The 26,860-nt window shown below is 52.7% G+C and overlaps 1 protein-coding gene across 1 annotated transcript in view; it reads right to left on the reverse strand.

The window, feature by feature from the left end:
- Window positions 1-2,752: 2,752 nt before the first annotated feature.
- The window catches only part of CUX1 (cut like homeobox 1), a 278,791-nt gene continuing 254,683 nt past the window's right edge, over window positions 2,753-26,860 (reverse strand). Inside the window, exons 15-23 of the mRNA XM_075771601.1 lie at window positions 15,101-15,237; window positions 14,559-14,625; window positions 13,253-13,368; window positions 12,482-12,598; window positions 10,098-10,181; window positions 9,548-9,604; window positions 6,962-7,042; window positions 4,977-5,041; window positions 2,753-4,496 (exon numbers count right to left, since the gene is read on the reverse strand). Of these exons, the coding sequence (XP_075627716.1) occupies window positions 4,439-4,496; window positions 4,977-5,041; window positions 6,962-7,042; window positions 9,548-9,604; window positions 10,098-10,181; window positions 12,482-12,598; window positions 13,253-13,368; window positions 14,559-14,625; window positions 15,101-15,237 (782 nt within the window). The 3' untranslated portion in view covers window positions 2,753-4,438. The remainder of the gene's footprint in view (window positions 4,497-4,976; window positions 5,042-6,961; window positions 7,043-9,547; window positions 9,605-10,097; window positions 10,182-12,481; window positions 12,599-13,252; window positions 13,369-14,558; window positions 14,626-15,100; window positions 15,238-26,860) is intronic.

Consider the following 26,860-nt stretch of genomic DNA (forward strand, 5'->3'; position numbering starts at 1 on the left):
CGGGGGCAAACACGTTTGTTGCTTGCGTGTTAGTGGCTCTGGAGACCCGTTGCCAGCAGGAACCGGACCGGAGGGACGAGGCATCCGGCCGGAGACCTTTAGAAAAATCATATTATTTTTTTTTATAGCACTGCAATAATTGCTGCTGCGGCTCGCCCTGCAAATGCTACCTCATCGCCTGCCTCCTCCTGAGTGTGGACACGCACCGATCGGGCTGCCAGGGCATTCGGCATCCCCTGCACGGCGGGGACGGTGCGGGGCTGGAGCTGGATCGGGCCCCTCACCGCTCTCCTCTGCCTGGGGGGCTGACGGGGTGCACTGCAGCTGAAATTCAAGACAGATCGGGCGCATCCTGGCAGTGATTTCTCTCCTGTCTCCTCTGCCTGGGGCAAAAACTGAACTTGTGACCCAGATGTGAGCAGCCTGTTATCTCATTAACCATCCGGGCTTCCCCAGGAGCCTTTTATTACCACATAAACCTCTGCCACCCCCCCAAAATTCAGCCTGGGTCTCTGAGATGGGACAGAAGATTCACAGGTTAAATGGATATAAAAAGCACAGGTTTTCCCATCATTATTTTCCTAAATATCTGTCGATACTAATTAAAATCATTTCCCATAATCAAATTTAAAACAGTGGGGGAGAGCAAGAGGTCACTGAAATCCTTTTCTTTCGAGTCATTCAGGGATAAAAGGGGCTTTCAAATCGAATTAGCAAAAACTGCACTCCCATCTCCCCTCCCGCAAGGGCCAGGCTACCGCGTGCTTCGGGGCTGCCCCCCAAACCCGGCCAAAAATGAGGCTCAGGGGTGCTGGGGCTCAGGGTGGGTGCAGGGGCGTGGGTCTATAGGCGCATGCGTCTATGGCGGGGGGTGTGGATCTATAGGGGTGCCCAGGGAGTTAGAGGGATGGCTCTGCCCCGCAGCAGCGGGGAGGTGCAACGCAATGCCTGCCCTCACGCCACGTATGGAGTAGCATCGAGGCCCTTGCAGGGATGCTGGTGCAGTCACCCCTCGCCGTGGCGGGTGCTGCGGTCACACCGGTGCCACGGGTGGGTGCCGTGTCCCGTCTCGTGGCTGAGTCGGCCCCGGCCTGCGGTGATGGGTGTACCCCAAACCCTGCGCACACTGGGACAGCCCAGCTCCCGCTCCCCACCAGGCACGGGGATGTTCGTCCTGCTTGTGGCAAACCCCGCGCAGGGTGAGCCGTTTTATAGCTCTTGCCCGAGGCTGGGGCTCCTGCTTCCTTTAATTGACCCACTGCTTCATTTTTTGGAAGGGAAGGGGTTTGGGCACAGTGCTGCCAGCGATGCTGCACCGCGTCCTGCCCTTCCCCGGCACTGGCAAGCTCGGCCGGGGGTGCCGGGCGGTGTTGGGGAGCTGAAGGAGACATCTCCCGGTGCTCAGCCACCCAAGGGCTACCCCCAAGTGCAGGACATCTTCCCAGGCACCAAAATGCAGGGTTTTGTTTTGTGCTGCACACGAGCATCTCACTGCCTGTTCCAGTGCACGCTGCTCTGCCTGGGGAGACAAAGCATCCCCCGGAGCCCTGCAACCCCCTGGCTCTGCCCGAGCCCTTCACCGCGGGCGCGTCTCTAGACAGCAGCTCCGAAAACTTGGCCGAGGCACCGGCCAGCCCCAGGCAGGCGGTGACCCGAGAGCCCTCCCCAGTTTGGGCTTCCCCTGCCTCCGCTCAGAGGGTTTTGGCAGCCAAAGCTGGACTCTCGGGAGCGGCAGTTGTTCGCTCTCCAGGACACCCAGACATCCCTTAGCTGCCGTACGATCGCCGGGGCTGAGACGAGCAAGCGGTGCGTTACCCCGAGCGCTGCCGGTGCTCGCTGCGATGCCCCCGGTGCGGGATGACCCCACCGGCGGGTGGTGGCGGGGGAAGGCAGGAGATGCGGGTCCACGATCCATGCAGCGGCAGCAGGAGTTGCTGGAAGCTGCAAAACAGCAAGATGAAGAGAAAACAGCACCCCACATCTAACCCCCTGGTGAGAGGAGGGAATTTGGGACAAATCACTGAATTTGCCCTTTTTATTTTGCATGGAAGGGGGCGACGGCTCTGCCCGAGGGATGAAGCCTGGTGGCTCCATGGGTGGGGGGGAGCAGTAAACCCCAGGTATCCCGGGGGGCTGCAAAACTGTCGGCGCAGCCCTCTGCCCTTCGGCCCCTCGCGGAGGGGGGCACGGCTCCCGGCTCTCCCAGGCACCCTCACGCTCGCTGGGCTGGGCAGAGGGGAGCTGTGCCCGAAACCCCAGGTCAGAGCCTGCAGAGCAGCCTGGGCTGCCGGCGTCTCTGGGGTGGGAAAAGCAAGAAAAAAAGGAGGATGAGGAAGGGGGAGGATCATGACTACCCCCCCCCCCCCCCCAAAATTAGCCAGGCAAATGTACACCATTCACCTGAGTGCCTTCACTAACAGCCGCGTGGGGATATACAGAGTATCTCTGGGTTTGGAGTCTGCCTGGGCTGCAGTCCCTCTGCCCCTGTGGTCGCTCCTGCCCGGGGAGCCTTTCACCCGGCCCACGGGCATCGGCGTTCACGCAGCCGGGACGATGGCTCCAGCGAGCGGGGACAGAGGTCCTGCCCTTCCCGGCGCTGCGAGACATCGCTGCCTTTAGCTGCTGTAATGGGTTTCTAAAATTAGCTGCACACTCTGCCCTTGGACTTGAGCAGGACTTTTCTCAGTTGTTTAATATCAAAAGTCAAAAAAAAAAAAGAAAAAAAAGGAAGCAAAGCACAAAAGCAACCCAGTCAATGCATGTCTAAGTTTATTTTATCACTTGTCCCGCAGAACTCAACATCTATTTTAAGTCATTTATGAAGGGTACAAGCGTGAATAGCTGCAGAAGTTTTGCAATTCCAAGACACCGCATACAGCTTCTAAAAAAAAGCAAATTTAACCTTCCTAACAAAGCCTCAACAAGCATCCCACCCTTTCCCAGATCACGTTTCCGAGCTACTGATTTCAGACAGCAAAAACTCATCTCCTCCACATCTGAAGTCAATTAGTTTATGAAGAGGTCCCCGGCATATGGCAGCATCACCCCCGAGCCCCTCGCTGGCATCTCGCCCTGCGGGTGCCTCCCTTCCGGACGGGCTCGGTTTACCCCGTGCCGAGCTGGACAGGTGCAGGTTGGTCCCTCAGGGTTCATCCCTCCCTTCAATTTATGAGGATTTTACATTTTGCCGTGGGCCACAGCTCCTATAAATAAACCTGGGCTGCCCGTGGCAGATGTGAAGCCTATCACCGCCTGCACGCTCCGTTAGAGGCCCTGGCTTCCCAGCAGCGTGAATGTGAATAGATCTGAATCCACAATGAAATATTAATTGGGAGCAACACTATCCTCCTATCTTCGGAGGAGAATTTTAATTGAGGCTCACCATTAGCTAACAAGCTAATATCTTCCTGCACCACGCGGTCAGGGCGAGCCAAGGCAGGAACAGGGGGTGCCTGTTCCCTTAATCAGAGCCTCTCCTATCACCTCTTTCTCCCCAAATCAACCCAAAATAGCAGGTCATCATCCAGCAAACCCACCACAAGCAACTGCTCGATCCTAAAAGGATCGGGTGTGGAGCAGATCAACTACAAGGCAAGTGAAGCCCCGCAGAAGGCGAAGCCGTTGCACCCACCAAGGCAACCAATGCTCAGCAGAAACGTCTCAGAGATGCGATCGGTCCTGACCAGCGACACCTCCCTTCGTGCCCGTGAAGGCCTGAGTAGCTGGGCTGTTTTCAAGCCGAGGGCTCCGGTTTGAGAAGAGCATCTGCTGGTGCTCAGCGGGGCGACACGAGGTGCTGCGGAAGGTCCCGAGAAGCTCTTCAGATGGAGCGCAGAGCTGAGCAACAGCTTCGTTTGACTTGAGAGGAGGCGAGAAGGCGACGCGCTGAGCAACCCCGTCTTTGGGGACGGCTGATTTTTATCTGCCGCTGTCTCGCTTGCTCTGTCAGAGCCCAGCAGGACTGCTCGCGTTCTGATAATTCAATAAACCTGAGCAAAATAGGAGTTCTCAAATATCACAACACTTGAACATGCAAGTTTGGGAGGTTGTTTTTCCCCTTGCCTCATTTGCTGGCTAAAGTAGTCCACCCAGTGTTTTGTTGGACTTGAAACAGGATGGAAAGAGATATTGTGCCTGAGAGGAGTACCTCTTATCTCGCATTTTTCACGGATTTTGGTAAAGACTGAGCTCTCTGGGACATCAGGAGGACCCGGGCCTCCTCCAGGGAGGGAGGGCTGGAAATGCCGTGTCCTGCAGAACGACTCTCCGTTAGCTGAGGCTTTTGATTTCCAAGGGTGGGAGCAGGGAGGGATCATTGCCTCCGTCCTACGAAGCAGAAAGCAAAGCGATAGCGAAGCGGCAGGCAGGGAGCGAAGGGACAGATCCTGCCGCGGGATGAAAGGGGAGCCGGCGCCAGTGGGGTCGCGTCCATCCATCACTACCACATGTCGCCCACGTTCCCGTTCTCGTGGAACTTGTGGACGTGGTCGGCGTACCTGGGGAAAGGACACAGCCACGTCAACTCACAGCAAGGTCCGAAGCACTTTGGCGGCCGAGCGGGAGCTGCTTCGTTTCTGAGCGCTAGCCGCCATAATTAGCACCACGCTGTCTCCCGGCCACGGGCAGCAGCGCCTGGGAGCTGCTCAGGGCCCGGGCCTGATCCTGCTCCCCAGACTCACGTTTGGCTTTAGCAGGCTTCCTCACCGGGCAAGAACCGCTCCGGGGAAGGGATGTGGACAACACCGACTGAAGGCAGGCAGCTGCCCTGCGCCGGCCACCTTTTCTCCTCCCCATCCGTATTGGATTAAGGGTTTAAAAGCCAATTACCCGCCCTCGTTTGCAAGACAGAGGTGTGCCAAAAGTGACACCCCCCCAAAAAAATCTGCTGGAAACCACCATGTTGTGTCCACCAAACCCGGGTGGACGATGGTCCAGAGCCCCGGGGCCGGGCTGACCCAGCCTCTGCTCACACCCACTTCTTAGCGCAGTAGGCAGCGCAGTCCCGTCCCACGCTCTCGCTCCAGGCCGTTTTGTAGAGCACCTGCAAAACAGGAAATGGGATCAGCTCTGCTTTCCCCTGCCCATCTCTGCCCACCCTCACAGCAGCCCGTGTCACCGCTGGGCTACCCTGTCCCTGGCCACCCCGTCCCTGGCCACCAGCATACTCTCTGCTGCGGCGTTTCGCCCGCCCGTGGCTTTTGTGCATCCAGCAGAGCCCTAAAGCAATGCTCTGGGTAAAACTGGTTTTGCAGTCTTGCATTCCCAGCGTGGAGAACCCCAGTGTGCGTTTCAAGGGATGCCTTCGGGACGGCCAGGATGACCTTTTCCAGCGGGTTATTTTTGCAGGGGGCAGTGCTGCCGCAGCTGCGGTGATTTGGGGTAGGGCGGGCATGCTCGAGGCTGCACATGGATGGAGAGGTGGTTTTGGAACAGGCTTAAGGAAGGTCGCTGCTCGGTTTGGCTCCTTTTTCCCTTTGTGCCACCAGGTTTGCATTTCAGAGCTGCGGTCTGAGGAGCCGGGGAGGCAGTGGGGGGTTTTGGAAAGAGGGAGAAGCCCTCCCGTCCCAGGCTGATGCATCAAAGCCTTGGGGAGTTGTAAGCTGTCGCTATCTTATCCCCAGGGAAATACCCTAATTCCACAAACACCCTTCAGCGGGCCTCCAAATTAGGGTTAACTGAAACCACAACAGGCAGAAGGCAGCGTTCGGGAAGGGGCGAAGGCTGCGTTGTCTCCCAGGATTAGTGGCAAAGACATTGCTCCCACCACGGGGACGGAGGAGCCCGGGGATCACCCAGTTCCCGGTCGGACACACGCTGTGTGCCCAGCCCAGGCAGCGCTGGGTGCTGGATTTCAGGCCCTTTTGTGTCTAGATGAAGTAGTATTATTCCAGCCATGTAATATTTATGAATTTTACTTTTTTTTCTTTTTTTTTTAGGTTAGAGCTTTAAAGTTTAATGATGCTTAACTTTTTATTTTCTTTGCTCCTTTCCTCACCAAAATAATACAAAGTCGGTTTTACTTTGAGAAGATCAGGATAGAAATATTGTTCTGATTTGTCTTTCATCTTGTTTCACTGTTTAATTATGTATTATTTTGGGTTTGTGTGTGTTTTTTTTTTCCCCTGAAATGATAAATAAACCCGCAGAAACTGTGCAAGGATATAGGAGGAGTTTGTACCACCACCAGCTCCCAGGGAATTTGGGCTGGCTCAAGCCTCTATTCCTAACCAAAGCTCTACTTCTCTACTTCCAACCCTAATGTACGGCTTGAGAAATTTGAAAACTAGAGGAAAACAGAGCCAGAGAGCAAGTAGGAAATGCGGGGAGAACCAGAGTTCGCACGGCGTAATGCAGAGCCAGAGCTCATCGCCGGGAGAGGCAGCTGAGCTCCACCGTGCAGGAGGTTAAGGGATGTACCCAGAAATAGGCAGCTGGAATTGCACGTGGTCTAGAAACGGGCAATGCGGGGTCATGGGGATGTATTTTATTCCTAAAATTTCTTATGCTATTAGTTTCACAATAATTAATCAAAATTTTGCTGCCTGACGAGCGGCGGGCTTGCTTGCCTGCGTGGAGGGATGGGGAACCAGCCCTGCATGCAAATACGCTAAAGCCTGTGTCAGCTCCCAGCACGGTGGCACCGGGGCCCCACGGCTGTTTCCAGGCACGACATGAAGACACAGATGGCTTCCAGCTCCTGCCCTCGGGCCAGCCCGTGCCCACCCGAGGGTGGCCATTCCCTCCCCATAAAGCCGAGGGGGATATTTATTGGCATGTACGTGTCTCTGCCGAACTGTGCCGCCCACGCTCCCAGCTGCACCGTGCCTCCGGAGCCAGCGATACACCAGCTGCAACGCACTCGCTTGGCACAATATCTTAAAAATGCGAAAACTGTCCCTGGTTGGGATGCTTGCTGACGTTTGATCGGGGATCCCACCCCCTCTGTGGCCCCCAGACTCACCAGGAAGACGAGGCAGTGCAGGAACAGGGTGTAGAAGAAGGCAACGGTACGAGCTGTCTTGTTGGACAGGATGAGCCGCCCCTGCAGCAAGAGCAGAACAGAAAATCCCATTTTAACGTGGGTCAGTGGAAATCAGCCCTCCCCGTGCACAGGCTCAGAGACACCCTGGCCGAGATCGGGGCTCTGTTTGCGCTAGACCCTACGTAAACACGCAGGCAATGTGGGATGCTTTGCCACCCATCTCTGCCTGTTTCTGAGCAGCTGCTCTCCTTCAAGGTGACTACCGCAAGCGCGAATGTTCTCAGCCCCAAATTGCTCAAACCAAGGTGAATTCAGGGCTGCAAACCATGGGGGTTCCCCCCACTGAAACCTCTCTTGGGGGGGGTTCGTTTTGAGCCACCTTTACCCCAGCTTTACCATGCCAGCCCTGACTCAATGTCTGCCTGTGGCTCAGCGCCGCTCCAGAGAGAAATCCCGGCAGTAATTAAGTCTTGCACATTTTTAATTCATGAGCTCAAAGAACTTGTGATTTGCAGCGTCCCCTCGCCGCCTCCATGGCAGGGCGGCTGGGCAAACGCTGGGCTGCGTTCCCGAGGGCTGGCCCCGCTGCACAGCCCTGCCTGCACCCCAGCTGCACTGCGGGACCCCAGGAACGACTCAGAGGATGATTTCGCAGCCAGATCCGCAGCATCGGCGCAGCCTTCCCCCCCGCTCCAAGCGCCCCGGCACGGTGCAGGGATGACCGCTCTGTGCCCTGGGATTTGCATGCTCCTCCGGCTCCTGGCATGCCCGCACCGGCAGCAAAGAGCTGGTAACGTGGGATTAAAGGCTTGGTACGGTGCGGAGCCCCCGGCTTTGCCAGTAGTGAGGCTACATTCACGCTGAGAGCCGTGTACACCCTCTGCCAGGCTGCAGTGATGGCTGAGCACCTTGGAAAACGTAGGTTCTCAAGGATGCCAGCCACCGCTGGGCTATTGCTCTTAGGGGAGCGGCGTGCCGGACCCCCGCCTGCTCTCCCCAGTAACAGCCCTTCCGCTGCACGGGGGAGGCTCGTGGCTGGACCCGGTGGTCTGGGCAGGTCCCTGGGGTCCCACAGCTTGGCCTGCCGCCCCTTCTACTTGCCACAGATACCAGTATTTAAGGGAAGGTCTTCACCCCGCCTTGCTCTTGGGCACGTGCTGCCTCCTCCTGCTGCCGGTCCCCAACACAGCTGGGTATCACTGCAGGAGAGGCCACGAGCTGGAGGAGCATCAGTGGCCCTTGGGAAGGCACGTAGCACTGCTCGGGCTAGAGCAAAGCACCCCCAAAGTAGGGACTGCCAGGTGGACACTGCCCTGAGGGATTTTGGAGAGCAACCAAGAACACAGAAATTCCTTGGGCATCTTTGAAACCTCACTAGTAACCTGGTCTGCAGGTTTACCCATTTCTCCGGCTCTGCAAAGTCTCTGACATACCTACCCTCCACCTTTGCCAGTCCCATGCCAGCCCACAGCGGTGTCCGAGCTCGCTGAGTCCCCGAAACCCTGCGGGCCGGGGCTGTGTCACACTCAATCCCCACATTTTGCAGAGGCCACTGAACAGCAGCCAGACCCTGACGATGTCTGATCCCTTCTGGCCAACGACACCGGGGTCCCAACAGAAAAACCTTCCTGTCCATCCCCTCAAAAGAGCCAAAGTCAGGAGTCACCACAGCCTAGAAAAACAGCTTATGAAGGACGGATCCTGCCTTTCTACATAGCAACTTTTTATTCCTGCTGTAAAAGCTAGGGATTCATTATGGACATAAGCACATTCCCCAAAGCACCACGTGGGCTTTCCAAAGCTGGCATTAAAACCCACAGATCTCCCACCAAACCAATTCCGGACTGAAATCTTCTTTGCTATTCACAGCCATGGTGGAGGCTGCTGTAACAAACAAGATTATGTTCTTAAATATTCCCAAGGAATAACTCCCCTAAGTCAGTTTTTTTTGTAAATGCCTTTCATTAATTCTCCGTGGTGCTGGCATGCCACCCAATCCATATTCATGTTGGCATTTGCTTGGTTTTTATGCAAATGACAACTTTGCCTCTATTACAAGATATTTCTGTATTCTGTGGCTGTTGCAGACCAGCGCTCCCACATTAACCTCTGTTGCACCGGATAGCCAGGGGTTAACTCAGCCAAAACCTGATCCTGAGCCTGTTGCTAATGTCACAAATTCAAATATAAGTCGGATCTTCTCAGTAACCACATTTTTAGCTCGGAAAGTAGCATTCGTCCCTAAAAGATGGTAGGGGTCATCTCCCTCCTGCCCACCATGGCTCTGGCAAGGACCCTCTGCTGCTGCAGGTACCAGCAGCTCCCCCAGGATGCTGTGGGATGGAGTGGGAGAAAGGGGAAGGAAAGGGCAAGGGAGGAAAGCCAGTTGTTCTCCTAAACCGAGCCCCAGAGTGGCCCTGGTGTGGTCTGCACCCCTACCCAGGGGAGCAGGGATGGCGTCTGCCCCCCCGCCGGAGCCAAGCTCAGCAGCAGCGTTCCTGGTGCAAGCACTGGGCTAAAAACCTCTCGCCACCAGCTGCGGCACGGCGGGTGCAGCCCACTCACCATGCTCAGCGTGGCTTTATCCCAGGGACTGAGGCTCAGGTACTTCCGCTGGCGTTCCTGCAAGTAAATGATACAAGTAGCTGATTTTGAGGCTCAAAGGGCTGATTTAGGGTTTGCAAATCAGGGAAGGAGCCCTGTGCCCCGGGATGCTCCCACCCCCACTACACACAGCCATAGGGCACATCGTGTATGTACAATGGCTTTTCTTATGTTTTATTTTTTAACGTGAATGGCATTGGAGCATGTTTTACGCTTTCAGAGTGCTGTCCCTGGATTCCATCCGGGGCGACAAAATAATTTCCCCGAGAGGTTTCATTTTTTGGCTGCTCCTTCCCTTCGATGCACCCAGACCACCTTGCCGCAAGCAAAACCAGAACCGAGCAAAGCAACCTGCTCATCGACTGCGGCACGCTCCAAAGCCTCTTCCCTCCCCACGCCGGGCAAAGCCGTGCTCTGCGACGCCGAAACGCGGCCGGCTGAGTCCTGCCCCGGCTGCGGGAGGCAACCATCCCGCGGCGGAGGGAGGGAGGGCGCCGGGGGCTTTTCGTACCTTCCTGCTGAAGGAGGAGAAAGGGTCCAGGCGCTCTTCGTACTGGGAGGAGTAGCGCTGCTCGGTGTCGTCCCTGCTGCCGCCCTGCAGGAGCAAAGGCAGGGTGAGAGCCGGCGGGTGCTGGTGGAGCTGCCCGTACCTATCCCCCGCCCCGGTCCAAGCGGTGTACGGACACCCAGCACAGGGCCAGGGCCCCCCCGGCCTCCTCTGAGCTGCTCACTTGGAAGAAATGACCCCCCCAAGGGTGGAGCAGCACGGCCCCGAGCTGACCCGTGGGGCTGACGGGGTCTGTGCCCTTCGAAGAGGAGAAGCCCAACGGGAGCTATTTAACAAAATCCTTTCATCCACGGGACTCCACCTGGGTCCCCCCATGTTCTGCCCTGTCCATGAAATAACAGTCTTCTGTGTCACCCCAGAGAGCTCACCTGGGCTAGTGCGAATCCCCCCCCGAACTCCTTTGCTGCTGGGCCAGGTAGGAGGGAGACAGCGGTTTGGGAGGAGGAAATCATTGTTTAAATGTACAGCTGTTGTTAGCTGGGCAAAGGGCAAGGGAAGTGAAGGAAACTCCTTGAAAGAAGTGAAAGATTTAGGTCAGTTCAGACGGGCTGGGTTTTAAACTTCTCCCTGGGCAGAGGTTCCCCTTGTGCAGCCCCAGGGGCGGCACTGGATGAACGGCAGCAGCGAGTCCCGAGGATGCTCAGGCAGCCGGCACGTCCCTGCTCCTCCTTTCTGCAACACTACCTCTGCAGCTCACGAGAACTGCAGATCCCACATCCTTCCTACCCAAAACCAGCCTGGAAACGGCACGTGCTGTCACCAGGTCGCAGTCCGGTGCGAGCCCTGGCTCCCAGCTACGTGGGCTGCACGTCCCTGCTCAGGGGCTCCGGTGCTGATCCCTCCCTCTCCCCAGCGCCGTGCCCCCTCCAGCTCTGCCCCACCAGCACGCCGATGCTGACATTTACCGAGGTCCTTCTGGACCCCTTGCTACGTGCTGCTGGCTGTCCTGCCCGGCCACCCCCGCACGCTGGCCGGCGGCTCCGTTTCGCCGCGGGTAAGCCCCGTGGCACACAGACCTTTAGCAAATATGCCCTTACACGCCGCAATACGATCCACGGGTCACCGCGCAGCCAGAAGCCAGCGATGAGACCAGTTCCCAATTTAGGGGCGACGAATTCACTATAGCCTGGCCTTATTGAATGATCTTTGATGATTATTTTTAACGTGTCACATGCCTGATTAGGTGGTGAATTATGCAATCCCCCGTGCTGCTGCATCGAAGGCTTTGCTCTTTAGATCATGTGAATGGCATTCAGGGGTTGCCTTGTGGCAGCAGATAAACATGGATATGATCTCCCACGGGAAAAACAGGCAAAAATGTCAGAGGGGCCGACCCAGCGTCATCACCAAGACATAAATAAAAGAACCAAATAAGGTTCTTCGCAGCTGTAGGAGTTTCCCGTCCCCAAATGCTATTAAAATATCCAGCGATAAAACGGACTCGGCCCAGCCGGCGCGGAAAGGCAGCAGCTTCGGGGGAGGATGGCAGGGCAGGCGGCAGGCAGGGCGAGGAGCCAGCGTTCCAACCAACGGCCCTTCCCCGGTTATTGTCACTTTTGCAGTCACGAGGAAAGCCCGAGGTCGCGGTAGCCCAGCTCCAACGGAGGAAGTGGTGGCAATTCAAAGCTCCCCAGGTGGCAGCCTGACCCGCTTGCAGAAACCCAGGGATTTCCAGGGATGAAATCCCCGAGGGGCACGGCATGAGCAGAGCATGTTTCAGCAAAGTCTGTCCCCGCCCCCGCCCCCCCCCCCAAAGCTTCTCTTGGTGTTACTGGGATTACTGGGACAGTTTCGGGCTGATTTATGCTCTTTTGGGGATGGCCCAGGAGAGTGGGAAGCCGAGCAGCTCTCTCTGCTGGCCACCAGAAATTCAGGGCGGTGGGGAATGAGCACAGGTATGATGGGATGAATTATTTTTCAGCCTCTAACTGCAGAGATTTATTGCAGGAGGTCCTGATTTAACCGCTTGCTGCCTGGTCAGGCAGGAGCATCGACAACTTGCCTGCTGGAGCATCACACTGCCAGCAGTGAGCATCAAAGCAGCTCTTTTGGGGAGGAAATTTGAGTTTCTGGCATCAAAGATGTCAGACACCCTTCAGCATGGTTAAAGACAACCTTCCTGGCAGAGAGGCTGGGTGCCTGCTCCTCTAGACAGAGCACTGCACCCTTTTTCACCCCCATTATCTCCCCTTTTCCAACTTGCATGCAAGGTGTGTGTGAGTAACGTGCCATTTCCCCAATGCTCCTGTACACAGAAGGCAATGGTCTATGTTTGGGGTCTGCCGTCTGCGTGAGCCCCGCCGCAGGACAGCCAGCCAGCCGCTCACCCGGCCAGGGTAGCTCTGCAGGAACTTGATCTTCTCATAGAGCTTGATGTTGTCGGCTCTCAGGTTGTCCAGCTCGCTCTGCAGGGCGTGCACCGTGTGCTGCATCATGCGGTTCTCCTGCATGGGGGGAGCGAGGGGCCGTTAGCAGCGAGGCCATGGGGAGGACAGGATCTAACTGGGTGGGAGACAGAATTGGGGGCTGATTTGGTGCATCCAGCCAGGGTTCGGTCCCTTCTCAGTAATTAAAATCCCCTGGCTTTGAATAAAAATTGCTCCCAAATTGAAATTGCCCCAGCTGCCGCTGAATAGGGCCCCCGGTCCTGAACCATTAACAAACCTGACCCCTCCGTGGCCAAAGAGGGGCCGGGGCAGCCAAGGTGGCTGTGGGTGGCTTTGGGCTGAGCCCTGGCCCCCACGGGACGTGCAAAGTCAACCTGCTGGCTTTGAAGAGGTTATTTTGAGCTATACTTCAATTTGTAGACCTAATGGGGTTTTACCCCTAACCACATCCCCTACGCGCTTTTTATTTACCCCGAGCCAAATGCCGCACCAGCCGGCCAAGCGCGGTGCCAGGGATTTGGACCTGTCCTTCGATTAGAGCAACGCCGACGGGCTGGGGGACCCTTTGGTCCTGCTAACAGCAGAATAGATTTTTCTCTCGCTTGGCGTGGCGCTGCCTGCGTTGCGCTGATAATAAAGTCCCTGCAGGTCACTACAGCAGGCAGCTGCAGGTTGCAGCCCCTGCACGGCCGCCCTCCCCACCCGACCTACCCCCTCCAGCTCCTGGTTCCTGGCCCGGAAGCGTTCCCTCTGGCTGGAGATGATGGAGAGGAGCGAGTCTACTTGTCCCTCAGGGAATGAGGTGCCAGGGGATGATGGCGTGTGACCTGCGGACAAGGCTTGGCATGAGAGATGACCCGGCAGATGTCCCCCCACCCCCCAGAGCAAGTGGGGCTTGCTCGAGGTCCCCCCCCGACGCTGCGGGACCTCAGGGGCGCCCAGGCAGATAAACTCCTGTGCACAGCTATTACAGCATGGCCTGCTTTCTATGTCCTTTTTTCATTTTTTGGGACTTATCCTGGGAATGGACAGGTTGACTCCCCAGGGACGACCAGGTGCATTATTCGGTGCCTTCCCATGACCCCAGTCCTCCCAGGCCCTGCCACGACTCTGTCCCGCAGCTTCTGCGGCAGCCGTAGCCCTAAGACAAGACCCAGTGCCACAACCAGCCCCTCCATCCACGTACTCTTCTCTCCCCTCCTTGCACAGCAGCCACCCCCAGTTTGCACTTCTCCTCTTTCAGCCACCCCAGCAAAGCAGCGGCCGCTCTCCCGCGGCCACCACCAGCCCACTGTGCCCGGGAACCCCATTTTGTGGGTGCCCCATGTAGCTGCCCCCCATGATGAGGTTCTGCAGGTGCCTGGGGGGCTGCAGCCACCCCCCCAGCTCTGTGCTCCCGGCAGTGGGAGGCATCCACAGCCAAGGAGAAACACGTCCCCGAGGCCGTGACTCAACCGGCTGCACAGAGGAGCTATTCATAGCGCAGGATGGGTGGCTGCAGGTTGTTTGGCTTGGTGGGACTGTTGCTGTGATATTGTTTATCACATGTTTTCAAAACCTTTAAAACCAAAAAACAACAAAAAAAAAAAAAAAAGGAAAGGAAGTGGGTTTTCTTCCAGAGGCGTTGTTATTTGTTTGATTCATTTTCTCCTGCAGACCTCGGCGCAGGAGCAAACGTAAAGGAAATATTTAGCTCGTTGGCTCTGGAGAGGGTTTGGTGTGGGAAGAGCAGGAGTTGGAGCGCAGGGTGTTTGGTTCAGCCCGGGTTCACCAGCTCAGCACGGAGCCGGGCCCAGCACATGCCCGCTGCACTGTCTCGGGAGCAGCCAGAGGACCGGCAAACTGTGCCACGCGTGGAAAAGCCATCGCTGGCGCCCGTGAAGGACACGCTGAGCAGGCAATGCCTATGTCTGCTTAGGAGCATCCTCATGTCGCTGTCCCTGGAGAAGTCACCACCTTGCCCATGCCACCAGGATGGACCCCAACGGCACCTCAGCGTGCAGCCCCTGCCTCTCACCGTAAAACAGTGCCGTGGCCTCCTTGATGGGCTCAGGTATCTTCTCCAGGCTGGGGACGGCCGCACCCTGGGCAGTGAAAGCAGAAGGGATTAAGCATTTCCCACCTGCCTGAAGGTGCCTGGTCAAAGCAGACCCCTCCTGGCTCCTGCTACAGCCCTGGCACCCACAGCCTCAGCGGAAGCATCGCTGCCGAACAGGCACTCTGCACGGATCAAGCCCCAGACAACACGGAGAAGCTGGTGTTCGACCCTCAAATCCCATCATTTCCCTGGGAAGGAGAAGGGCTGGATGGTCCCTGGATGCCACCACCAGCACCTCCTCCCACACCAGCACCATCCCACTGCGTGGGCACGATGCAACCCTCTGCTGGGTGAGTTGTGAGAAGGAAAGAAAAAGGAGGGGGGGGGAAAAAAAAGAAAAAAAAGAGGAGGTGATAAACCAGTCCCATGCCTGCTGTCGGCCCCTCCTTCAGTGATGAGCAACCCCTGGGGCTGTTTTGGGTGGTCTCTGCCCGCTGCCGAGTGCCGTGGGTTGGGGTTACCTCTGCATCCGGGCGATGCATGGTGGACAGGGCTTGGATGGTGCTGAGGTCGTGCTCCAGCTTGGCGATGAGCTCCTTCTGGCCCCCCAGCGTGGACACGGCCTCCGTCAGCTGGATCTGCAGCTCTGCACAGCGCACTGGAAAACAGAGCCGAGACTGTCACCCAGGGGTGGCCCAAACCCCCAGATTTTGCCAAGGGGACACCAAAAAGCTGAGAAACCCCCACCTGGAGCACCAAAGCCAACTCACAGGCAGCAACCCCATTTTCTCCTTATTTCTGGGGCCAGGAGGGACCACGCCAGCAATCCCTGCTCTGCCCAGGCAGAAGTGACCCAGGTCCAGCCCACCTCGGTGCTGCCCCAGGGTGGGCAGGACCCAGGCAGGACCAGCACCACGTCCCAGCGCTGGAGGCAATGCGAGCGGGCAGCTGCTTGCACCAGCACGGCTGCTTCCAATCATCAGTAAAATAGTTTTGGTGCCCCAGGGGTACGTGGCAGCACCCTGGCTGGGCAGAGTGGGGGGACCTGGAGAAGAACAAGGGGAGCCGAGTCCACGAACCGATCCCCGGGTCTGGTCTGCACAGAAAAGGCGCGATGGAGGTGGGCCACGGGCACCGGGACAGGCACGCACCGGGCAGATGGCTGCCTTGGGGGGTTGGAGCGGGGTGTGGACATCTCCCAGGAGGGGCTCTGGTGGGACCAATCCTGCCCTCAGGCACTGGGCAAGGCTGCACAGCCCCCAGCATCCCCGCTCGGCCAATTTTTGACAAACGAACCCTCTTTCCAGTTGCCCCCCCTCCAAGAGTAAAACCCACGCCCTAAACCACAACAGGCGCTCGCTGGAATGCTCCAGGAGCAGAACAAAAGCCTCTCGTTCCCCTCGTATAACCCCGGCCCAGATGTGAAGCAACGGAGAGACGCGTCGGGGCCAAAACGCAGCTACAGCGAGAGGCGCAGGACCAGCACCGCAGGGCAAGCTCCTCGCTCCGTTTGCAAACTCATCCCGAAACACAGAGCGTCAGCACGCAGGAGCCCTGTCCTGCAGCAGAAATCTACTTGTTTCACCTTTCTCCCTTGTTGCCAGCAACGTCTGGGCCTCTGCCTGGCCAAAAAAAATAATAAAAAAAGCTCAGCTCCAGGTTCAGACCCTGCGTTTCGCACCGCCAGCCTCTCTGCCGCAGGGACGCAGGATACGTCCGTCTCTGCCTGGATTTCCAGGTGGGTGAAAGCTCAGGTCCCAGCTGTTCCAGTCCCTCCCTGATAATTCCCGTTGTAATTATTTCCCTGAATTCCAGACGGCTGGAAGGCAAAAAAAAAAATAAAAAATTCCTCATTTATCAACAGCCAGGGAAGAAGAAATGCAGAGGCTGCCTGGGACGCAGCCGTGCTGGGGGAGAAGCGAGAGTAGACTCTTGCACCCGCGGGGCCTCCTGCCCTCTCCGAAGACTTCAGAGGAGAGGTGCAAAGCGTGTGCAGCCCAATTCCAGCCCATCCGGTCCTGCCGGGCTGGGAGCTGCCCCATGCACCCCAAAACCAGGGGAAGGGGGGGGGGGGCCCTTGCACAGGGGTCGATGCCCTGCAGCACCTGGCTGGGAGGGCTGGACTCAGAGCAGCAGCGATGGGGGCTGGAAGGAAGCCATGCCCGACGCCAGCGCTGCTTTCCTGCGGAGAAATTTGCTTTGCCGGTGCAAACTTCCCCTCTTTTAATCAGAAACGCAATTCCTCCGTGATTCGTAAGGGACCAAGCTTACCTGCAGGGAAAGGGAGGTGACCCATGCTTCGGGCACAAGGTATGGATTTATTTTTTCTCCCCCCCATATTTGCATTTTATAGGCCCCAGAGAAAGGGCTGGGGGAGCCGGGAGCAGCTGCCGTAGAGGCGCAGTCCCGCTGGAGGTCAGTGTTTCTCCAGAAATGGGGAATCGCCTCCTGCTCCCGAAACATGGGTGGCCTGATGCAAAATATTTGCATTAACAAGATTTGGAAAGAAGAAAAACCTCTTCCCTACGGTTAATTATTTAATTGGCTGGCTCTTTAAATTGCATTAAAATGTAATTGGGAAGCTATTACTAGCCAAACATGGGCTGTGGGGCCCGATCCTGCAGAAGGCAGCCCCAAGCGCCGTGCAAAGGGCCTGATGCTGCTCCCGGCGTGCCCAGGCTGCACCGTGCCGGGAGCAGAGCGGAGGGCTGGCTGGGGCAGGACACGTTCCCTGCCTCCCACCCTGCCCAAAAAACCTCTGCAGAGCTGAGCTTTGGCATCCTGCTGATGAGACCCGAGCCCTGGATCCCAGCTGCCGAGTTTCTCTCTTTAATGGCCTTTATTTATTTTTTTTTTTGCTTTTGAGTTACACGGACTGAGTTTTTTTAGTTTGCTTAGGAGACAAAAAGAGTCACCCAAGAAACACATCTCCCAGTTTTAAGGAAAGCCATGTTCTTCCTCCCTTGGGTTTCACTGCCTCAGCATTGGCCAGTCTTCTACAAACCGACCATGAAAACAGAAAAGACTGGAACCATGTCTAACGCTGAAAGCAACCAAAATACATGGAGCTTCTCTCTCATCTCCCCTTCAGTATCTCTCTTCACAGTTGATTTTTGGTGGGTTTTTTTTTTTTTTTTAATCATAATGTTCTTTTTTCGAAGGGGCAGTGGCCACCCGTGAGCTCATCACTTTTCTGCCAGCAACCCTTCACCTCCAGCAGCGGGTGGATGGCTCTCCCAGGACGGCAGGTCAGTTCAAGCATTGAGATTGAGCAAAAGAAAATCTGCCTTTGTCTTCTCTAAGCTGCTGTGCTGGAAAGCCCTCGCTCTGACCCTTCAGATGTGCAAATACCTCAAAAGCTGTGGAAGGCAGAGAGGTACTGCTGAAGATAATGGGACAAAGAAGGTGAAGCCCTGGGGAAACTGGGATTTTAAACCATGTATCTTTAGCCTCAAACTCTGTCGTTCCTGACTTTTGAGGCAATGGAGAAACGGGCCTGACATTGCCATCACCTTATGGAGAAAAGCGATGAAATGCAGCAACCTCACAACTGAGTGCCGGCAGAAGCCACCTGCCCTGCCTGGTGCCACGCTGCTCGGCACACGCGGGTCTGGTTTTCCTGTGTCGGCTCCACCTGATACCCTGAAAACAAGAAGCTGAGACTGGACTATTTCTGAAAAATATCTTCTGCTTTCCTGGGAGTCTTTGGGAAGGTGGCAGAGCAGATGGGAGCTGGACTATAGAGTTTTGCACAGGGCACTCGTGAAGTCCTTAGATAGCTGTTAGCTAGGTGAACTCTCCTTCATCGGGGTTTTCTTCATTCAAATTCCCCGTGACACTCATCCTAAATCCCTGAGCCTGCATCCGGCTTGCCTGGCCAATAACACATTGGTCATTAGACAACATTTCTGCACCCAAGACTCCCAGGAGTTTGGCAGAAACTACCTGAAACAAACACGGGGTAACAAGAAGTCCCCAGTGCAACCACTGAACTTTGGCTGCCAACAGCTGCACTTGGTCTGGCACCTCAACACCGCAGCCGGACCCTCCTGGGGAATCCTGGGCTTGGAGAGAAGCACCTTTCAGGACAACGATCAGCCACAAGCCTCTTCCCACACACCCTATGTGACTGACCAAGTCTTCACATCTTTTCTGTATCACTGAGCTTCTGGCCTGAGCAGGGAGGGGGGTCAGGCCCTCTGCAAGGAACCAACAGCTTTGGAAAAGACTGGTCATCCAGCGGGAAGAAAAATATTAGTGAGGCTCTTGAAAAGCACCATGTCCTGCCCAAAACTGAGTGATTAGAAAGAGCCTCTGCTCAGAGAGGATGCTGTCAAGAAGACGTCTGTCCTGGGAAGTCTAAACGTACCTCCAACCCACTGCCTGAGGAGCGCGGCCACAGATGACATTGCCAAGAGACGCACGTTTCTGGAAAGAGGTAAAGTGTCTGTGCGGACGGGCCATGCGGTGAGACACAGAGGTGTCTCACACAGAGAGGAAGCAAAGTGGTCCTAAACTGAGAACAAAAGATTTAGATGACTCTCACACTTCTTTCATTGTGGATAGCACTGTCAGTCTCATGCTCCTCCAAAGCTGCAAGTTAAAATCCTTGTAGCAAACATCGAGGAAAAAAGTCGCGGAGCCCCAGGCTCCACGGGCACGTTTGTGGGGAGGTCCGAGCCTGGCAGATGTAGGGCTCATCGGGAGCGCCTGCGAGACAGCGAGCCCAGCGCTGTCATGGAGCAACAGCAACTTTGACTCCTGTAACAAGCCCCAGCAATTGGACTCCCTTGGCAAATCATCCAAAATAAACAGCATCTGTTTTCACAGATGGAGAAAATTAAGACATACTAGCAACTTAGTTTGAAGTTATAAGGCCAGACGTAAATAAATGAGAGGCAGTCTTTCCATAAGATGGTGGCTTGATTACTGAGGATACAGACAGATGAATAAATCACCTTGGGGTGAGATAGGCTGTAACTTGCTACACATCCCTGAGACTGGAGTAACTGCTCATGTGTATCCTCTGAGCCCGAAGGAAATGAGAGGTAAGTGGTATTGCTGAAGGGATCTGCAGGGTAGGAGCACACACATGGGCAGTTACTGCAAATTAGCTGATGCTCTGCAAGTTCACACCCTGATTTGCCTTATGGTAACTTTTTAATCTGCCTCTATTACTGTCTGGCCTCCTTGTATTTACATAACTGTAAAAAAAAAATAAGAAAACAAGCAGAGAAGTGATGTGGCACGCTAGGAGCTTTCTTTGAAAAGCTATCCTCTCAGAAGTCAACTGAAGTGCATTGAAACCCACTACTTCAAAGGTTTTAAGACTATTTTATTGACTGGAAGGAAGATGATGGTGAGATAACTAAATCTTGGCGTACCTTGACAAGAAGGCTGAGAAGCCCAGGCACAAAGCTGGAGACTCACTCAACACAAACACTGGTGTTTGAGCGCGCCAGGACGAGGAGCAGGAGCCAAAGGAAGAAGCAGGAGACCGATCTGCCACCGGGTCCCTTGATTTTTCCAGGTCGTTCACCTTTCCCCATGTTGGGCCACTCCGGTTAATGACCGGGTTGCTGTGGACAGTTACTTAGAAGGTGAAATGGTGGCTCTTCCCCAGGCAGAAATAAGTGCTAAGGCTTTTTGGCATCTCTCTCCAGTGAGCCTTCTCAAGCCAACAAAGTCTTACCTCCGGTTCTACCTGATGCCAGAGCTCCCAGGTTTATACAGAAATTAAGGCGCAATTTCAGGCTCTTGAAATACTTGGCATTTAGCTTTTAAGGAAGTCTGCAAAAGACAGTATTGTTATTGCCCAAAGTCCTGCTCCCTTTCCAGGAGATCAAAGGGAGGATCACAGACTTCATCTCTGTGCTGAAGGGATGAGGGGGACACTGTCCATACGCTGCAGATCGAGTCCTAGATGAACCAGGTGATTTTCTCTGTCCTCTTTTTGGTCTATGAAGATACCAAGGAAGAAAGATCTGAGCCAAAATCCTTCCCGCAACAGAAAGGTTGTCAAAGGCCTTTCAGTGTTGTACATCTCAATGGTTCTAGCTCTGTCTTGACCTTTTCATAGAGTGGGACAGCATTTCTGCATGGTCCAGAGTTGTGTGGGAGTCATTCAATTTGTCTTAACTTTATGCAAAGCCTTTTCCCTGGGGCCACCGTTGCTGTGAGCTGTCAGTAGGCTGAGAAACAGGACAAGGCAGAAGGGAATGATTTAACATTTCTTTTCTACAAGGCATCAGAGCCCTGTCTCTCAAATCTAGCAGAGTCCTCTGTGGTGCAAAACTGTTCAGAGGTAAAGGCTGAAGGGCACGTGGTAGCACAAAAGCCCAGCTGAGCCATCTCCTGAGGTCCACCTCACCTCACACAAAGCAATGAAGAAGCATCACCATCACCTGAAGGGTGTGTATTCTTCCAAAAATCTCCCCAGAGCAAATAAAGAAATGAAGTGCTCCAGAGATCCACCCAACACTACAGAAGTCACACAAGAACTGGGCTTTTGGGACATTTTAAAGAAACCTGTCTAATCTCCAGGGAGGGAGGAAAGGTCAGTCGGCTCCGAGAGCACCCGAGTAGCCAAAACGCCTGGGTTATGTTAGTCCGGGAATCATCTCAGCCTGCAGCTTTGCTTATGGGTAGCAATCAGGCTGTCCTTGTTTATCGCCTCTGTACCTGCCACAGGATTATTCTCTGATCAGACCTTCTGCAATCTTTCTAAAAGGGCAAAAAAAGAAAGCAGATGATGAAAAGAAAGGAATGACGACAGCTCTGAAAGCCATCTGCAAGTCCTAGCACAATCTACCTAGTCTTTAGTCAGTTACCAGCCCTGGAAAAGCTCCAAGAATGAACTGATGAGGTTGCTCTGCAGATATAGAGGCTGTCAGAGAAGATATCAAGAACCTTCAGGGCCATCCTTCAGGGATGTATACAGAAGATGTGCAGTCCTAGATTGCAAGGGCTGGGACTGGCACCAATAAAGGCAGCAAGAACAACCCTTCTCATTTTTACTTTCACATGCTGTCAAAAAGACAAGAAAAAATAAGGACAACAGAAAGCAGATCACATCCAACACCCCAAGGACAAAATTTGAGACTTCATCTGCCCAGGTGACAAAGGGTTTGGGAGCACAGGGAAAAGACCTCTTCACCCTAGCTGCTGTGCTCGTTATGATACATGAGCATCCTTCCTCAAGTCCTCTGCAGTCCTTTCCATCCGTGCCCTTACATACACCTGTGACAGTGGCCTCGGGGAAGAGCAAAAGGAGCTGCCAAACCACAGCGAGGAGCACCCACCCCACAGCCGCTCAGACCCAGCTCCCTGGGTTTCTCTGCCGGCGGCCGGCAGAGGAGGTGCAGGCAGGATTTCTGCTCCCTCCCCTCCTTTTCCCCTTTTCACATTTTGAGGGCCTGCCGGGAAGGGAAGGTTTGAAGGATTTCTCCTTCCCTTTCCTCCTGGCCCAGCCACTCCAAAATAAACAGCCCTCAGCAAAGAAACACAGTACTGCTTAATAAATTCTCCCTGTAAGGACAGAGATTTCATAGAAGAGCAGATTATTTCCAAGGGTACTAAGATAATTACATGGGTAACTAGGAAGAGTTCAAGAAAACAGTTTGAATTTTCTTATCAGTTTCCCATAGCTTGGAGCAAAAAGAAAATAAAATGCTCTACTGTAATCAAATCATGTTTTCTGAAGCCCTCTGTTGGCAAGTACACAATTTCTTCACCACTTCCATTAAAAGAGAAATACTTAGGGGAAAAAAAAAAAAAAGATAGCATTTCAAAATGGAAAGAAGCGGGACCCAAAAGCACCACCTCGGCTGCTCACAGCATGTTCTTACCTGGTGGAACAAGGTGCCATGAGAAAAAATACCCCCCCGCTCCCACTGAAAGACAAACCACCTCTCGCTGACTGCGGGGCAGGTACGGGACCGCGGCCAGTACCTGTGGCACTGGGGTGCTCACCGGGTGCTAACTTATTCCTGCACCTCAGGATACCACAAACTCCCATTAACTCAGCAAATGCCAGTAGTATTTCCTATGTAAGACTTCACCCTTCCTACAGCGTCTGACGCCAGAAGCAGGCGTTTACCAGCAGGAACAGCGGTGAGATACGAGCGTGCCCCAGCGCTGACCAGGAGGGGTCTATGGGAACACACGGCATACACTTCTCCTTCTGGAAAGGAGATTTTCAACATCCTTTTGAAGGGCTACCAATGAAGCCATCACGGAAGATCCACCTATCTCCACGGAAGACCCTAAGTATCTGCTCCTGACGTCTGAGATACAGCCTTGTGGGTTTGGTGGCCTTCCTAATTTCCCCAAAATAAACTTTTGGAGATTGAGGCTTGAGAGCAGAGTCTGGTTTTATACTGGATGTGTGCTTCTGAGCTACAAGGAACCCCCTCCAACTTCTTCAGTACTAGGCCTGTGTTTTCACAAGCATAATGCACCTTTTGCTCATCGCCACGCGCGTGATTTTAGTAGTTCAGTGCCGATAGCACCACACCTGAAGAAAAGTGCAGGTTACAAATACACAAATTAACCAACTTGAGCCATAACACGTTCAAAGTGTAGATGTTTAGTATCCAGCTTAAAATGATTAGGGTCAAATTACACAAGATAACGCCATTAATAGCAAGCAACAGTTTGACCAGTCGTCTAATAGCAGGGCCAAAAAAAAAAAGAAAAAAAAGTGTTAAACCCCAGAACCTTTACACCATGTAGAACAACCCGTCACACAGACGTTTCAAAAGCAGAAAACACAGAGCTTTATTCTACTAGTTTTTTAAATATCATTCCATCGATGGAGGATTAAAACATCTATTCCTTTACCAACACCAAACTTCAAATTCTAGACTCTGTAAATACTGAGCATATTTCTAGGAACATCATGTCATAAGGCACTAGAAGAGAAATTCATCTTTATATAAAGTATCTGGAAAAATAAAACGAGCCAAATATCTGGGAAAATTTTTTTACATTCTCATTTTTGAATCTAAAGTACTTCTGACCTCAGACAACATCTGTAATTTTTTTTTTTTTTTAATTAGCTAATATATTGTTATGGAGCTCAGAACAATCCTTCCTGCAGTCTCAGACCCAAAATACATCTTTTTTCTGTCCACGAAGCCGGTGTCCCCCTCCCACTGACTGCAGCAGTAATCGTAACGCATGAATTCCACTAAAAAAAAGGAGACAGTTTGGAAATCTGACACTTCAATATTCAAGGTATTAAGAAACATTCTCCCCCCCCCCCCCCGAAACTGATATAAAAAAATAAAGTAAATTTTCCTCCCCTGGACAAACAGAAATCCCCACCAAAACCCAGCCCTTTCATTCATTCCCCTGGACATCACCGAACAGTCAGAACCACCAATGTAAATGTTTGCTGCTTGGACTCAGGTCTCACCTTAATAAAGACAGCCCACGCGTAATTGTGTTTGTATAAAAGATATTTACTTCAATTATCACACCTAGGGTGCTAGTGAATAATAATAATAATAATACATCGTGTGAGTTTCATACAGTGATATTGCTTCTCCATATCATATAGGGACCGTTGTACAGTGCTGAGAACAAACATTATATGGCTAACCAAACAAAGACAGAAGAAACAATGCCATTCTGCTGACGGAGGGAGCGCTGCCCTGCTACTGCCAGCCATATAAACTCTTACTTTTATGTTTAAACAAATACCAAGAAATAAAATGTTACAAAAGATGAGTCACAGCAACACAATGTGGGCTTCTCAAAGCTACTTGTACAAAAAAAATGACACTTTTTTTTTTTTTTTTTGGTCAATTGGGTCTTTGTGAGGATCTTTTTTTTTTTTTTTTTAAATCTGTGATTGTGAATATAACAAACAAGCTCTAAAAACATCTAAGACTTAGTGCGTTACAGAAAAAATATAAAATACTGCTAAAAATGTAAGACACCACAATACACTGGGGTAAAAACTGAGCTTATTATTAAAAAAAAAAAAAAAGTTCTCAGGAAAAAGTACACCACTTTCTGTTTGAGTTCATCTTGTGCTGTGTTAGTAGTCGGGGCATTTCAAAGGTCTGCCCATTATCATGGCAAGTAGTTATTGCACAAATGCAAAGAGTTAATTTTTTAATAAAAACAAAAATGAAAGGGACATGAGGGAAACAATTAAAAAAAAAAAAAAAAAAAGAACATCACCCCCCCCCCCAGCCAGCCTCCATCTGCTTTGGAATTAACGTCCAAATTCGTACATTTGACATTCTCGCCGCGTTTCCAGCGAGTGGGGCGTGCGGTGCCCGCTTTCGGAAAAGGAAGGGTAGAAAATGCTTTTCAAGACAGAAATGCATAGAGTATTCTGACAGGAACAACCTTTTTTTGTTTTGCAGAGGTTATCCAATAGTTACCGTAGGGCTTTTTCTAGTCTTTGTTTTATTCTTTCAGACTATGCCAGAAGAAAAAAAAAAAACAAACCTCGCGTGGGAAATTCATCTGATGGTTTTTAGTGGGACACCCTCGAAAGGCAAAGTGCAAATTTGCTTCCAAATCCACAGACGTGGTGACGTGCCCTGCAACTAGCTCAGCACCTTCCAGCTTTGCCCGCCGTAAGGTTTTATTGCGGGGGCGGCTGGTTCGGTGCTGACCGGAGGCCCTTTGCATCGTCCCTCGTGCAGACACACGTTCCCCTGTGACAAGCAGGGGGAATTTCTAGCGCAACGGTTTTCAGTTTGGCTTATGCAGCTTTTCTCTCGCTCGCTCGTGAAGCGATACCTAGCCAGGGAAAGCCTGTCTGAACGTGTTTCGACACCGCAAGAAAACTAAACGACTCCTCCGTGACAAAGATCAATTCACAATGTGTATTTCCAGAGTTCACACCAGGAAAAGTTGCTGCTGCACAAGGTGGTTTTTTTTTTCTTTTTTTTTTTTCTTTGACCAACTTTGAATGAGAAGAAAATCAGCTCTGAATTCAGAAATTCAAACATATGCCAACAAAGATGAACATCACAGGAAACCAGTCTCTCATTTTAAATTAACACTGGAGTAAATCGCAATTTACTTTGACCAAGGGGCACTGCATCTTCATGAAATTCTCAGTAGAGGCTCTAGGAGGCTAAGGGTATTTTCCCTCTCTGTATATTTTAAGTCTCTTCTCTCACAACTGAGGCTTCTTATTCTCAGTCCTAAATTATTTTAAAACTATTTAAATAATATTATTTATTAGGCATTTAGATAAAATACTTTTTTTTTTTTTTAAAAAAAAGATTGCTCTAGAAAACACAACAGGGGCACAATGATATGGATACTAGGACGAGCCGACACCACCCCGCTCCATCGCTAGGATAGCCCAAACTTTCTCCAACGTCCGTTTAGGGGATATGTATACTCCTGTTGTGTTTATATCAAACAAAAACAAACCTCAAAAAAAAACCTGTTAAGATTAATCTCATAAATAGGAAATATTAGACTGCTTTCCTAATTACAAACCACCTTTATATATTTCACCTTATGATGCTGTAGAGAGAGCAAGCTTGACAAATTAACGCACAAGCGCTGGTAAGGGCTGAGGATGGGTGGGTGAAACCTGTTCTTTACAAAACCTAACTCGGACTGGAATGACTTTACAGTGCCTCCCCAAGGGAAATGAAGACAGCGGGTATTACCAATGGCACCAAAGGACACGGTCGCAGTTAGCGACGGCTGAAGTCCACGAGTGTTTCGTGAATGCTGACAGCCCTACGAGTACGCCAGGTGAGACTGAGCCTTACAAGCACTAACGCTGCCGGGTGACAGTGGACTTCCTAACCCGAGACCCCACCGTACTGCTGGAGCCAACCCAGAGGGATATATATATATTTTTTTTTTTAATTTTTTTTTCCCCAGGAACCTGAATTCTCCTAAACTAGAGCTCGTGCTCGCCCGAGTTTGGCAGCTGGGACACGAACCTCCAAACGCAGAACAAGAATTTCTATTGCACAAAGACTTAACGCACAGTGTTTGAAGTGCTTGTTGGCAAAGGGGCAACTCATGTTGGGCCACTGAAACGCTCCTCGATCGGTGCTCGCTTTCCCCCCACCCAAATGAAAAGCTGCTGTGAATGCTGCAATCTAGATCACTGTGCTTTAGATTATTCTCCATGAAGAGATTAGGAAATAAGGCACATAGCTTTCCAAGTATAGAAAGTCTGGTAAATAGTAAATTTTAGGAAAGCAGCAAAAACTAAAAACTTAACGGGAAATGCGGTAACATGCAGGATTTTGATGACATGCCTACTGAATGAAAATAAAATAATT

This window comes from Balearica regulorum, chromosome 19, assembly GCF_011004875.1.
Source record: "Balearica regulorum gibbericeps isolate bBalReg1 chromosome 19, bBalReg1.pri, whole genome shotgun sequence".
Classification (NCBI taxonomy): Eukaryota; Metazoa; Chordata; class Aves; order Gruiformes; family Gruidae; genus Balearica; species Balearica regulorum.